The sequence below is a fragment of the Hemitrygon akajei genome, chromosome 2, assembly GCF_048418815.1.
Source record: "Hemitrygon akajei chromosome 2, sHemAka1.3, whole genome shotgun sequence".
Lineage (NCBI taxonomy): Eukaryota > Metazoa > Chordata > Chondrichthyes > Myliobatiformes > Dasyatidae > Hemitrygon > Hemitrygon akajei.
In genome coordinates, this window is record NC_133125.1 from 152,361,730 (window position 1) to 152,375,525 (window position 13,796).

General features: G+C 44.9%; 1 protein-coding gene across 2 annotated transcripts in view; it reads right to left on the reverse strand.

Annotated features, from left to right (window-relative positions):
- The window catches only part of LOC140716971 (complement C4-like), a 128,260-nt gene that overhangs the window by 10,613 nt on the left and 103,851 nt on the right, over positions 1-13,796 (reverse strand). The window contains exons 32-35 of one of the 2 annotated variants that reach the window (XM_073030173.1): positions 9,992-10,085; positions 7,590-7,737; positions 3,789-3,891; positions 593-667 (exon numbers count right to left, since the gene is read on the reverse strand). In XM_073030173.1, the coding sequence (XP_072886274.1) occupies positions 593-667; positions 3,789-3,891; positions 7,590-7,737; positions 9,992-10,085 (420 nt within the window). Of the gene's footprint in view, positions 1-592; positions 668-3,788; positions 3,892-7,589; positions 7,738-9,991; positions 10,086-12,294; positions 12,396-13,796 lie in introns of those variants that run through there. The other variant, XM_073030181.1, reaches the window with a different exon arrangement.

Here is a 13,796-nt window from a genome sequence, read left to right on the forward strand (position 1 = left end):
TGATTAAATCTCCCTATATTTCAATAAATAAGTTCATTAAATACTATTATTAAGACAACAACTGAATACATCTCCTTGTAGATAAAAATTATTTCAGTTGGTTTAACTTAAACTAAATGCAATAGATTTTGTTCTGCCATTCACAATATCGTCCAACATCCTCTTCCCTGTATAACATGACAAACAATTGTGATTGCAGAACGTCTCATAATTGCCTAACATGGTGCATCCATTATTTCTTTGCTGATACATGTCTCCCCTGCACACTAGTCTCACTCAGAGACATTGGGAAGAAGCCCCAAACCCTCTGTTCTTGCTGTCTGTAGGCAGCCGAAGGAACTTCTTCTATCTCCACGCAGGTGGAATTTCCCAGGACTCCAGTGTATGTGACTTGGAGATCCCACAAGGAATGTTGACTCTCTACAGGTTCTAGAAACTGCCCAGGACAGAGAGGGTGTAAACCCATAAAAATCTATATACAAAATGAAAGATGAAAACACACACACACAAACACACGCATGCGCACACACATACGCACACACACACATGCACACATACACTCACCCATGCACACACTACTGACTGTTATTACCGATTGCAGGTAAAGCAGTACTCTGCCATCTTTGAACTCATAACTATCGATGTATCGATCCACAAGCTTTGATAACTGAAAAATAAAAATATTCTTTAATAGTTTACTCCTATCCACTCATTGCAGACAAATACATGTTTCTTTATGACGTAGCTGAATACAGTGATCAGTGACCTGCTGAATCATTACAGATGGGCCCCCCTTCACATCAACCCAACCTTCCTAGTGACCCCCTTGACGGATTTCTGAATTACATACTGGAAATGCTGAAGTATTCAGCAGGTTGGGCAGCATCTATAGAGAAACTGACAACGTTTCCAATAGGAGCGACTCCCAGCAACATTGCCAACCCTACAGTGTGTTTCTACCATTTTGTTCATCAATTGCTAAAATACTTGATTGGTAGTAACAGAAACATTAACTCTGTTCCTCTCTCCACAGATGCTGCATGGCCTGCTGAGTGTTTCCACATTTTCTGGTTTTATATCCTTTACTCCTTTATCCTAAGTGTTTTTTATGTGTCTGGACCAGTTGAAAATGGCTTAATTCCTATCCTGAAGAATGCCAGTATCAGATAGTTTTTGCATTCAGTAGTTTCATGGTTATCGTCTCTGACTCCTGCCTCCTAATTCTAGGATTATTTCATTAATTGAGTTCAAATTCATTGCCCCAATTGTTAATCCAGACCTCCGGGTTACTGGTTTAGTATCCGAGCCACTGTACTCACAGTTCCTTCAAAGAGTTCAAAGGACCAGAATCATTCAACTTATCCTGAGAACTGCATCGGTCACAGGTTGGGAGGTGGGAGATATCAGACCTTCCTGACCTCTAAACTCAGCTGGAAGGCCAAAAAAAATCTGGGGATCTGATCAAATATTGAAAGCAACATGGAACCACCCCATTCCTGACCACAGGAGCCCTTCAATAGAGTAGCTAATGGGTGATAAACGGAAGCTAGCCAACAACGTCAGCAGCTCTTTGGATCAATATTGCTAAACACTGGGAATAGGACGGGTTAGATAACCACTGTCTGTTTCTCAGTGTAGTATTGCCCAGAAACTAGAGTGCATAGTTATAATGTGACAGGGAGAAGGTTTAAAAATGATGTGAATTTACACGTAGAGAATAGTTGGTACCTGGAAAAAGCTGCCAGAGGAGGTGATGATGGAAGGAACAGTAACAATATTCAAGAGGTGTCTGGACAGGTACTTGAATGGCAAAGCAGAGTGGTATCAAATTAATGCCGGCAAGCAAGGGTGAGGATCAGAACGGTGGGCCAAAAGGCCTGCTCCAGAGCTGTACAACTCTGTAACTGTATGCATCCGAGCCTTTTCCACCTCTCCATTGTTCAACATGATCACTCTGGGAACCGCTTTCCACTTTCTCTCCATACCTGTTTGATTATTTAGGAAAGTGGACCCAGGAATGACAAGTAAATTTCAGTGCAGTTTGACGTGATATATATACATACACTAGGAATGGTAGGGGACTGAGGAGTAGAATGAAGCAGAGAGACTCAGTTTGTTGAAAGCAGCATCACAGGTAGCCGGGGGGGGCGGGGGGGGGGGGGTTGAGAAAAAGGGATTTAGCATGCCGGTCTTCATCAGTCAATACATTAACCATTGGAGTTGTGACATTGTGTTCCAGTTGTTAAAAAAAAACTGATGACACAGTATTGGAGTACTGTATTTTCCAGTTTTGATCACTCTGTTATAGGCAAATGCAGCTAAGCTGGAAAGAGCGCAGACAAAGATTTACAAGGATGTTGCCAGGACTGAAGGTCCTTGGATATAGGCTGTGGGTTGACCAAGCTGGGCCTCTGAATTCTCCCCTTCCTTTCCAATCCTGCTGAAGAGTCTGGGCCCAAAATGTCAACCATTTACTCTTTTCCATAGATACTGACTGGCCTGCTGAGTTCCTCTAGCTTTTTGTCTGTGTTACTCCAGGTCTTTATTGCTTTGAATGTAGGGTAATGTCTAGGCAGCCTTACAGAAGTGCTTAAAATGATAAGAGGCAGAGACAGGTTGACAGTTGTAGACTATTCCCAAGGTGATCCCAAAACTAGCGTGTGCAGACTGAGATTGAAAATATTTAAAATGACCTGAGGAGCAGATTTTGCATGCAGAGGGCAGTGAATATATGGAATAAGCTGCCAACAGAAGTGGTTAAGTTGGAAGAATAATATCATTTAAGAAGCACTTGGATAAGTACATGCAGAGGGGCGGCTTGGAGGGAGAGGTGCTGGACCAAGGAAGTTGGGTCGCTGGGTTTACAAAGTGGTCCTCATCGATTGGTGGGGTTGAAGGGACCACAGCCAGCCTGACTTGCTCTATCTCTTTGTCCCTTGGTCCCATTGGTTCTAAGAATTATCTCCACCCACTTTTTGAACATGTTTAATGAATTGTCCTCCAACCCAGTCTCGTTTCTAAATGGCACTCCCCATATTCTGTCACACCTGGCTCTGTGCTACACAGCCATCAGGAACATCTTTTGGACCCACTCTGTCCAGACCGATTGGAATGTTTTGGCTTTCCATTATATCCTTTCTTGCTCCAACATACTCCAGTGAATCTTTAATACTCAGTCTGCCTTTAAAAACTCCCAGCCCAAACAAGATGGGACATAATGAGGGTCCCTCACAGTTTTGCATCCCTAACCTGTTCCTGCTTCAACCTAAACCGTGCCTCTGATAACGGATGCTGGCATATAGAGCAATAAACTATTTGCTGAAGGAACTCATTGGTTCGAGCAGTTTCTGGGACAGAGAGAGGTTGATGTTTCGGGATGAAACCCTGCATCAGGAGTCTTTCAGGAAACAAGTTCAGCCGGGTGATGATGGGACATTCATGGTGGAGATCAAACAGTTGGGGGGGTGGAACAGTGAAACAGGCTGTCAAATATATACACTATATAATTGGAAAAGGAAGGTAGGTGGAGCTGAATCCCTGGCCAGAGCTTATTGAAAAGAGGAGCAGGCTCTAAGGCTCAGGTGGCCAGCTCCTGCTCCTATTTCATATGTCCTTATGTTTTTATGTTCTTCTGAAGAAGGCGGGGTATCCCAGATGTAGATGAGAAAGGTCAGGGCAAGGGAAAACAGAATAAAAATACAGACAAATTGCATGGCTCCAGATTGTCATTGATTACACATAATTCTGATCAGACCCTAGTCGAGGCAAGTGGAGGAAGAAATCCTGACCTTTTCCAGATCACTCCCATCTGGCTCAAATCCACTCAGCAAGGAGATGTCCACGATTGCCATTCCTGAGGGTTCCTCCCCAGACGCTCCATCAGCCACATGCCTTTGGGAAATAGACAAATCAGTTCGAAATTAGTTCCTTCCTAATGTTTGTCCATTGGTATGTGAGTCAGGGTAAAATCAGTTACAACAGACACAAAGAGAAAGAGAATGCAAAGCTGAACAACTTCAAGCAGACAACGCACAGACCTTGCTCAATGCTTCTTCAGATGCTGGAAATCTTGAGCAACACACAAAAAAAAAAAAATGCTGGAAGAACTCTGCAGATTAGGCAGGGAAATAAATAGTTGACATTTTGGACTGAGAGATGAAAGATCGACTGTTTATTTCCCTCTGTTGATGCTGCCTGACCTTCGAAACTTCCTCCAGGATGTATGTGTGTGTGTTGGGCTTAGAGGGCTTTGCAATATCATTTAATTTAAGATGTGAAGCAATTAATTATGAGAGTTTTTAAACAGGGCAAATTAATCTTTGCAGGTTGAAAAGAACTGTCCTGCAGATGAAGGTTTGTGTACAGCAGGCAAACAGGATGGAACAAAATCTGGAACATTGATATCTGATTTTTAAAGCAATGATGTAGAGCAAACCTCCAATAGTCTACTCTCCAATAATTCAGAAATCAGAATGACAAAGCATCTGGGTTAGCGGGTGATGTTTCCTACATGCCCTTTAAACTTACTGGAGACCTCTTTAAACACAAGGGGAAGGAGGGGTGGGGGGACCACTTTAAATTCACAAAGAAGGCACACCAGCGGCTAAACTTTGTTAGGAGTTTGGAAGATTTGGTATGTCACCACCAACGACTGTAGCAGGTGTACTGTGGAAAACACTCTATCTGATTGTACCACTGCCTGGTGTGAAAGCCCCACTGCAAAGTATTGCAGGAGAATGCAGAGGGTTATTGTCTCAACCAGTTCCATCATGGGAACAGTGCACCCCACAGTCATGGACATCATGGGAACAGTGCACCCCACAGTCATGGACATCATGGGAACAGTGCACCCCACAACCATGGACATCATGGGAACAGTGCACCCCAAAGTCATGGACATCATGGGAACAGTGCACCCCACAACCATGGACATCATGGGAACAGTGCACCCCACAGTCATGGACATCATGGGAACAGTGCACCCCACAACCATGGACATCATGGGAACAGTGCACCCCACAGTCATGGACATCATGGGAACAGTGCACCCCACAGTCATGGACATCATGGGAACAGTGCACCCCACAACCAGTTCCATCATGGGAACAGTGCACCTCACAACCATGGACATCATGGGAACAGTGCACCCCAAAGTCATGGACATCATGGGAACAGTGCACCCCACAGTCATGGACATCATGGGAACAGTGCACCCTACAACCAGTTCCATCATGGGAACAGTGCACCCCAAAGTCATGGACATCATGGGAACAGTGCACCCCACAACCATGGACATCATGGGAACAGTGCACCCCACAGTCATGGACATCATGGGAACAGTGCACCCTACAACCATGGACATCATGGGAACAGTGCACCCCACAGTCATGGACATCATGGGAACAGTGCACCCCACAACCATGGACATCATGGGAACAGTGCACCCCACAGTCATGGACATCATGGGAACAGTGCACCCTACAACCATGGACATCATGGGAACAGTGCACCCCACAGTCATGGACATCATGGGAACAGTGCACCCCACAACCATGGACATCATGGGAACAGTGCACCCCAAAGTCATGGACATCATGGGAACAGTGCACCTCACAACCATGGACATCATGGGAACAGTGCACCCCAAAGTCATGGACATCATGGGAACAGTGCACCCCACAGTCATGGACATCATGGGAACAGTGCACCCCACAACCATGGACATCATGGGAACAGTGCACCCCACAGTCATGGACATCATGGGAACAGTGCACCCCACAATCATGGACATCATGGGAACAGTGCACCCTACAACCATGGACATCATGGGAACAGTGCACCCCACAGTCATGGACATCATGGGAACAGTGCACCCCACAGTCATGGACATCATGTAAAGATTGCGCCTCAAGAAGTCTATCATCATCCGGGTCATGCCCTCTTCTCATTATTAACAGGAGCCTGAAGACCCACACTCAATACTTTAGGAACAACTTCTTTCCCTCTGCCATCAGAGCAGCCCATGTCTGGCTGTTCTTCTTTTGCATTAGTTTTTATTGCAACTTTTAATATTTTTATTGTGTATTGCAATGTACTGCTGCTGCAAAACAACAATTTTACAACATGTGTCGATGATAATAAACCTGATTCTGGTTCTAATTCGGATTCTGATCTCTAAAACTCACTAGAGCCCTCTATCTCAGTCTCTCTTGAATTTCATTGAGTCTCACTTCACATTCACTAACTGACATAATATCAGTGTAACATCTAAAAAAGTGAGCTGGTAGTAACGTCTACAAAACCCAACAAAAATACCTGTCACCGCTATCCCAAGACTGTCAGATCATTGGAGAGTAACGGAGAATTTATTCATTGGGATATTATCATTACTGTTGAGCCAGTCTTTGTGTCATCTGCAAAATCCCTTAAATGTATTAGCTGCTGAAACGCCGGTGGTTGTGTGTGTGGCTCAGGGCTGCAGAGTCACCTGTGAGAATGTTAGTGTGAAGATGAGGGAGAAGGGATGATGTACAGCTTTCCCAACCACAATCGGGGTCACTGTAACTGATTTAATGAGCTGAACCCAAACCTCTGACTCAGCCTCCAAAACCATCCAGTGGTGCATTACCTCACTTTGTGAAGTTTTCCAAAACCTACTAATTTACCAAATAAACTGAAGTTAATGAGTAGTTATTGAAAGCTAGTGTAAAGCCTGTCATTTCTCACCCTCTCCTACCGACTGGCCAAGGAGTTAGCTGGAAATGATCAGCTCCCAGATTCTGCTGTGGTACCTACACCAGCAGAACTCCTGCCTGACACAACATACAATGATTGCAATGTGGCATGTGGGGATCTCTGGCGATGAACGTTGCCCGCCTGGGAGAACACCCGATGGAGGTACTGCCGGTGAGGGATGAGCCTGAGTCCACGGATCTCTGCAGCTTCTTACGCTGCTGGTGTACCTGAGCACGATGGAATGGTCAGGACATCGAACAGCAGTGGGTTCCGTGTCGCGGTTGTGTAAGTGGGCAGCAGGCTGACACCCCGAGTATTGTTCCCGCGAACCGTGCGCACCTGGGACAGCGTTGTATCCGTGGTTAGCAATTGGTTCCAGGTTCATGGGGAACCCAGTGTGCTCCCACAAAGGGAGTGAGTCACTGAGTCATACAGCAGGGAAATGGGACTATTAAACGACACAACCACATTTATCTAGCACTGGTCGCATTGTATTCTCCCCACAATCCCATCAAATTTTCCAACATTCTACCACCCAGCCACAAACCAGGGACCATTTACAGTGGACAATTAACCTAACGAACTGCAAGGAAACCAAAGCACCCGCGAACACTCACATGATCACAGAGTCAGCACCGGAAGCCGGTTCCGAACCTGGATCTTTAGAGCTGTGAGGCAGGGGCTGAACTAGCTGTGCCTCTGTGGAGCTCTTTACAACTCACTTCTTCTGCGTAATATTTGATCTCAGACTAACTGATTATTATTCCTGAATAGCTGACCCCAAAACACAATCGTGATACCACTACGTTCCCTTTGCTCCTGATCCAAAGTGATAGAGGATTAGTGACACTGACCAGAAGCAGACCTCGTAATAAAGGACCTCGGCGTTATCTGCAGCCGGAGCCTGCCTCCTGCTTCGTGATCGTAGGTCGAACCAGCCTATCCCACTGACCGGTTGGTCCGCTGCAAAGTCTAAGTCTTCATAGTCATAGTAGTCAATAACTACAGGAAAGGAGACATCTCTGTTAGTTAAAGTGTTCCAGTTCACCAAGAGAGTTTAAAAGCAGCCAAGAACTCAGAGCTTGTGGTCTTCCCTCTGCCTGTGAGCTCACTTTTGATCTTATGTACCTTGACGCTAGGATCTTGGTTTCAGAGATGAACTTGTAGTCACCATACACATATTTCCTTACAGCTTAGAAGGAGACCATTCTGCCCATCAAGTCAATGTCAGTTTCTGGCAGAATTGTATCCATCCCATCCCGCAGCCGACACTCAGTTTCCTGCAACCCAACCTTTTTTCCAAAAGTCAAGCGCCACTCTGGGTGCACTTTGCATCTGGCGCCTCAACTTCACTCCAGGAGCAGCTGTCCCTTGAGGCTTGAGGTGCAAACTCTTCCTACGGCCAACTTCACCGCACATAGATGCCACACTCAGCCAATCTGGCATACGGTACCTGCCTCAACCGTTTCCTTTGGAACCTCACTCTGGCTGAGCAAGTTGCCTTAGGGTTCCGATTAAATCTCTTCCCTCTGAGCTTAAATTTACAGCTTCTAGTTCTTGACTAAAGAGAACGGTACCAAGCCGGGTAAAATTCCAGCAGCCCAAATTCAATCCTAACCTCTGGCACCCTGTCTCCACATAGCTTCTTTCCTCCCCACATTGCAATGACATGTGAGTTTATTGGACCTTGGAAGTGATGCTGAGGAGTTAACGTCTGTGAGAGAGAATACAGGGAACTGAGAGCTCAGGATTGATGGGATTGCTCTGTGAACTGGCAGAGATTCAATGGGCTGAATGATCTTATGCCCTTGAGATTTTCAAACGCAAATTCATTAGGATGATGAACTATTCATTCATCTGACTGAGCCCTGGTGCTGTGCGGTGGAGAAAGAAGTTTACAACCACAATGAAATCGACAGAGTCATACAGCACAGGAACCTTCAGCCTAACTGGTCAGTGCCAACTAAGACATCTATTGCCTCATTTGGCCTATATCTATTCCTTTCTATCCACGTACCTGCCCAAGTACCCTTTAAATGTTAATGTATCTGCCCGGACCACTTCCATTCCAAATACAGACACACCTCATGGTTCTATTAATTCTCTCCACTTGTTCTTAACTAAAGAGGACCTGACTAGTGCAGCTTGCCACAGAGATAAAGAGCTAGAGAGACACATACTGCCGGAAGGTCTGGTCATCCTGGAACACAGAAAGGGGTAGACCAGTAAACAGAATTCCAATGCAAGGTCACCAACATGAGGCAATTAGCTCACTCTGAATCTCTACACCCAGTCTGCTGAGTATTTCTGGCGACTTGTGGCTTTATTCCTGCCAAGACCCGATGGCTAAAATCCTGACCAATGTACGCACTGTTAGAAGAAGTGCCGCATTGTGGGTTTGCCCAGGAGCTGACTGCACTCAGCTTTTAAAGGTTGTCCCAAGACAGGAGTCTGGAGCAGGGGAATATTGCGAGTTGCTGGAAAAGAACATGGAACATAGGACAGCACAAGAACAGGCCCTTTGGCTCTCTGTGTCAGCACCCACCATGTTGCCAGTGTAACTAATCCCATCAGCCCGCACATGATCCAGCGCAACCCCCCTTACCCTCTTCCCTCTCTGCTCAATGTGCCTTTCTAAAATGTGCCTGTATCTGTTTTGATCACATCCTTTTGCAGGACCTATCACTCTTTATGTAAAAATATGCCTCTACTTTAAATTTCCCTCTCTCACCTTAAACCTATTTGACATTTTAAATAAAATGGTAGAAGAGAAAAAAATCGTTGACATATATATTCGTCTCATAACTTTATAAACTGCTATCAAATCACACCTCAAACTCTGACACGTCAGAGTTTCTCCAACTTCTGCTCGTAGTTAACCCCGTGCTTCCCAAGCCAGGCAACATCCTGGTGAACCTCTTCTGCACACTCTCTGGAGCTTTCTCATCCTTGCCGTATTGCAGCGACCAGAAATAAACACAATACTCCAGATATGGCCTTACCTAACTCTTAACCGCTGCAACATGACCCCCATCCTTTCTACTCAACACTGCCAAAAGTGATAACCTCATTTAGAATGAGGCTCAGAAATGGAGTGCAAGCTGATGCGTAAATAATTGTAGAAAGATGTTGGACCGGTGGAAGAGATGAGGAACAGGGAGGGGGGGGGCTTACCATCATTGAACCAGTGGACAATGATGTGCTACTGATCTCCTCCTCCACCAAAACCTTTCACACTACGCCTTCAGTTCCTCACCTGTGTAGTCCACCTTGCCTCGGACTGTTACTTCCAGCCGCAAATAGCCGCAGGTATTTCCCGTTTCTTCCAGAACCCGGTACGATTTCAGAATCTACAAATTCCACAAATGAATCCCAGTTAAAGCGGTGAGCTACTGCACCCGAGTCCTGTTCACGTGATGCTGGTGGCCCAGTGCCACGGTCAGTGAAGCTGCTGCCTCACCGCTCCAGTGAACCCAGTTCAATCCCCAGCTCGTGTGTCCCCCCGATGCTCTGCTTTCAAAGTTCAGAGTAAATTCATTATCCAAGTTTGTATCTGTCACCATATAGTACCCTGAGATGCATTTCCTTGTGGGCATTCATAGTAGAACAAAGAAGTATTAATAGAATCATGAAAAACAATGAAGACTGACAAGCAACCAGCGCGCAAACAAAAAAAGTGCATCTGGAAAACGCAGCAAATTAATCAACAAAAAATCAAATGAATAAATAAATAAATAAATAAATAGATGGGTGGGTGGATAGATAGACAAATTGATAAATACACAGATTGATAGATAGTTGCTCAGATCGATAAATAGATTAACAAATTGATAGACAAATCAATAGATCAATGGATAGACAGACAGTTTGATAGCTAGACAGATCAATAGATAGACAGATTGATGAATAGACACAGACAAAATGATAAACAGATTGATAGATAGATAGACAGATCACTGAATAGAAAAAACCGATAGACCGATCAATAGACAGACAAAATGAGGGACAGGTAGTTAGATCAATAGATTGATAGACATTCAGATTGGTAGATAGGTTGATGGATAGATAGAGCAATTGGCAGACAAATCAATAAACAAATAGATAAATAGATCAATAGATTAGGTAGACTGGTCAATGGATAGATAGATAGATCCCTTAATACATACATACACACTGTACATAAAAAGTTGTAAAGTCTTTGAAGGTGATGCCTTGTGTTGTGTTGAGTGATCAGTTCAGAGTGAGGTGAGTGATGTTATGTACATTGATTCAGGAGCTTAATGGTTGAAGGATAATAACTGTTCCTGATCCTGGTGGATTGGGACCCAAGGCTCCTTTACGTTCTTTGTGATGGCAACAACAATGAGAAAAAAAAGACATGGTTGGTGGGGGATTGTTGATTATTAAGGCTCCTTGATGATGGATGCTGCTTCCTTATGGCAGTGCTCCTTGCAGATACATTCAGTGGCGGGGAGGCCTTTTCCTCCCACATCCCAAAGTTGGGAGCTTATTGGTGGGTTCAGTGGATACTCTAAATTGTCCATAATGTGCAAGTGAATGGGAAAACCTGGGTGGTGGAGGCCTGATTGAATCTGGAGTGAATAGGTTACAGAGAAAGATGAGGCAAATGAGACAGGTGGGATTCTTCTGAGAGACAGCATAGACTTGATGGGTGAAATGGCCTCCTTCTAGGTCATGGGAAGTATAAGAAATGACATGAGCTTAACTTGGAAGTATCTAGAGCTGGAATTGGCACATGGCTTTATTATTAACATATGTACTAAGATACAGTCTGGTGTCATCCATACTGATTATGCCATACACAAGAACATCTTTGCAGGAATGAGAAAACAGAATGCAGTCTGCAGAGCAAAACTGATCATCCAGAAGAAAATGGCACCAGAGAACAATGCTACCAAAGGTGGCATCTGCAAGACGGGTCACAAAGCAATTATTTTTTTTTATGTCTTCATTTTATTTCAGATGTAGTTCTGCTATTGTTGGAGCCTGTTATCCACATCCTGGTGGTGTGTTTTTGGGCTGATTGGGCGATCTTGCTGTCTCCGAGAGGGTCCCACGAGGCGGTGAGCAAAGCACACGGCATGGAGGCCAGGAAGCCAGGAGACGGGGCACAAGCCCATGATCGGCACCATCTCTCACCCATCCCGCTGACTAAAGTATCGAGGAAGGCTGCAATCATCGAGGTGAGTGAGGAAGGCGAGCGAGTGTTCAGTGCCGTCTACGGGCCTCTTGCTCGCTGTTGCCAGTGTGGGGTGTCTGTGTCTGATGGTCTCTCTCGCTGTCTCCGAAGGACGGTCCTTGCATCTCTCTCCCTCTCCCACATGCTGTCGGAGGATGGTGCCTGAGCAAGATTTAATTAGTGCAATTTGTGGATTGTGAACTCTAATTCAGGTTTATGATATGTTTCTAGTTTGTCTGGTCACTACTTTTTTGCTAGTTTGGGCAATTCCGAATCAGGCCGGCCTGCACATATGCAACACTGAGCGGAACTGAATATGCCTTTTGATTTTGCGTTTCATTTTCAGTGTTTTCGCTCACCTTTTCTGTTGCCATTTGCAGGATTACGTTTTTTTTGCCCATGGGGCGGAGGTTGATGGTTTTCTTTGATCACGCTCTATGGCTCTTTGTTTCATGGCTGTCTGTGGGAAGACAAATCTCTATTTTATGCTACATGCATACTTGATAATAAAGGTACTTTGAATTCTTTGAAAATCAAAACATTTGCCACCTCAGACAGAGTTGTTATACTTGTGTGACTCTTTTCCAGAGATGCTACCTGACCTGTTGATTTACACAATTGTCCTCTTTTGGTAAGCGCCCATTCTGGTCTTCTTCTACCAAACCAAGTTGTCCCTCTTGACTGCATTCAGGAAGATCTGTCTTGAATCGCTGAAGCCAAAGCTCATCCAAGTTGAAAACTGAAGTCCCATTACCTTTTAGCTTCAGCCAAGCGTAGTCTCTTCTACCACCATAGTCTCCTTTTAATGGTCCATCAGCAGTCCAACCCAGCACTGTTCTGACTGCATATGGTTCAACTCTAACACTGCGATTCACTTGCAATAGCGCAAACACCTTTGGTACATTCATCCCCATCAACAGCTCAATTTCGGGCAAATAAACATGCTTCAGGTGAGACATTCCTGAATGTCTGTCTGACGAGGGATATTCCCTGTGTTAGGCAGTTCACAATAGCTTTCACTGTCTAAGCCAGCCACTTCCAACCCAGAAACAACGTAGCTATTCACAATCTTCTCTTGACCCATTGTGTGTAAGAGAATATTCCTTCTGTCAGCCTAGGCTTTTTCATGAGGCGGTCTGGGCAATACTTAATGCACTTCCTTGATCTAGGGAAGCATAAGTAACCACTGTCTTGTTACTTTTCTTAGGCTTCACCTGAACTGGGATTACGGGAAGTTTACAACCATGATCACCAGAAACCAGGGCAGTACCTGCCGCTGTGTTTCCTTCATTCATAGCTTGTTTCGAATCTGCAACGTTTTCATCAGCTCTGGGCTCAGTTTCAGCTTCTCTTTCCACAGTAGCCAGCATTGTAGCAAAGCTGCTTTCGTTAACTTGAAAACGAGTTTGTGACGCAGTTTTGTTCACACCTTTACTTACTGTCAGCGATATAGCAGTGTATTTCTTTCCAAACACTGTGTGTGCAGCAATCTCCACTCGCCTTTCAATAAAATCAACAATGTCAGTGAAAGTAACCTTACGGTTGTGCCTCTCCTGCAGCTCATACACCACCAATCTCATTCTTTCCAAGTTCATCGAGCAAATTATTTATGACATTCTTCGTATTAGCAGGTATGTTGAACTCCCGCATGGCTGCACGTCTTCCACGGCATTGCAACAACTTCTAAGGAAGGGACTGCAGTCTTAAAGAGCTGTCACATCTTCCAATTTGATATGGGGCCAAGAAAGATCCTTTTTCACGTAGGCCGCAGCAGGTTTGCACTCATTGCTTAAGGGTTCCTGCAGTAAAGCTTGGGCCTTCAGATATCCTTGCTCTGGTCTGACCCACTGGCAGCTTTTGA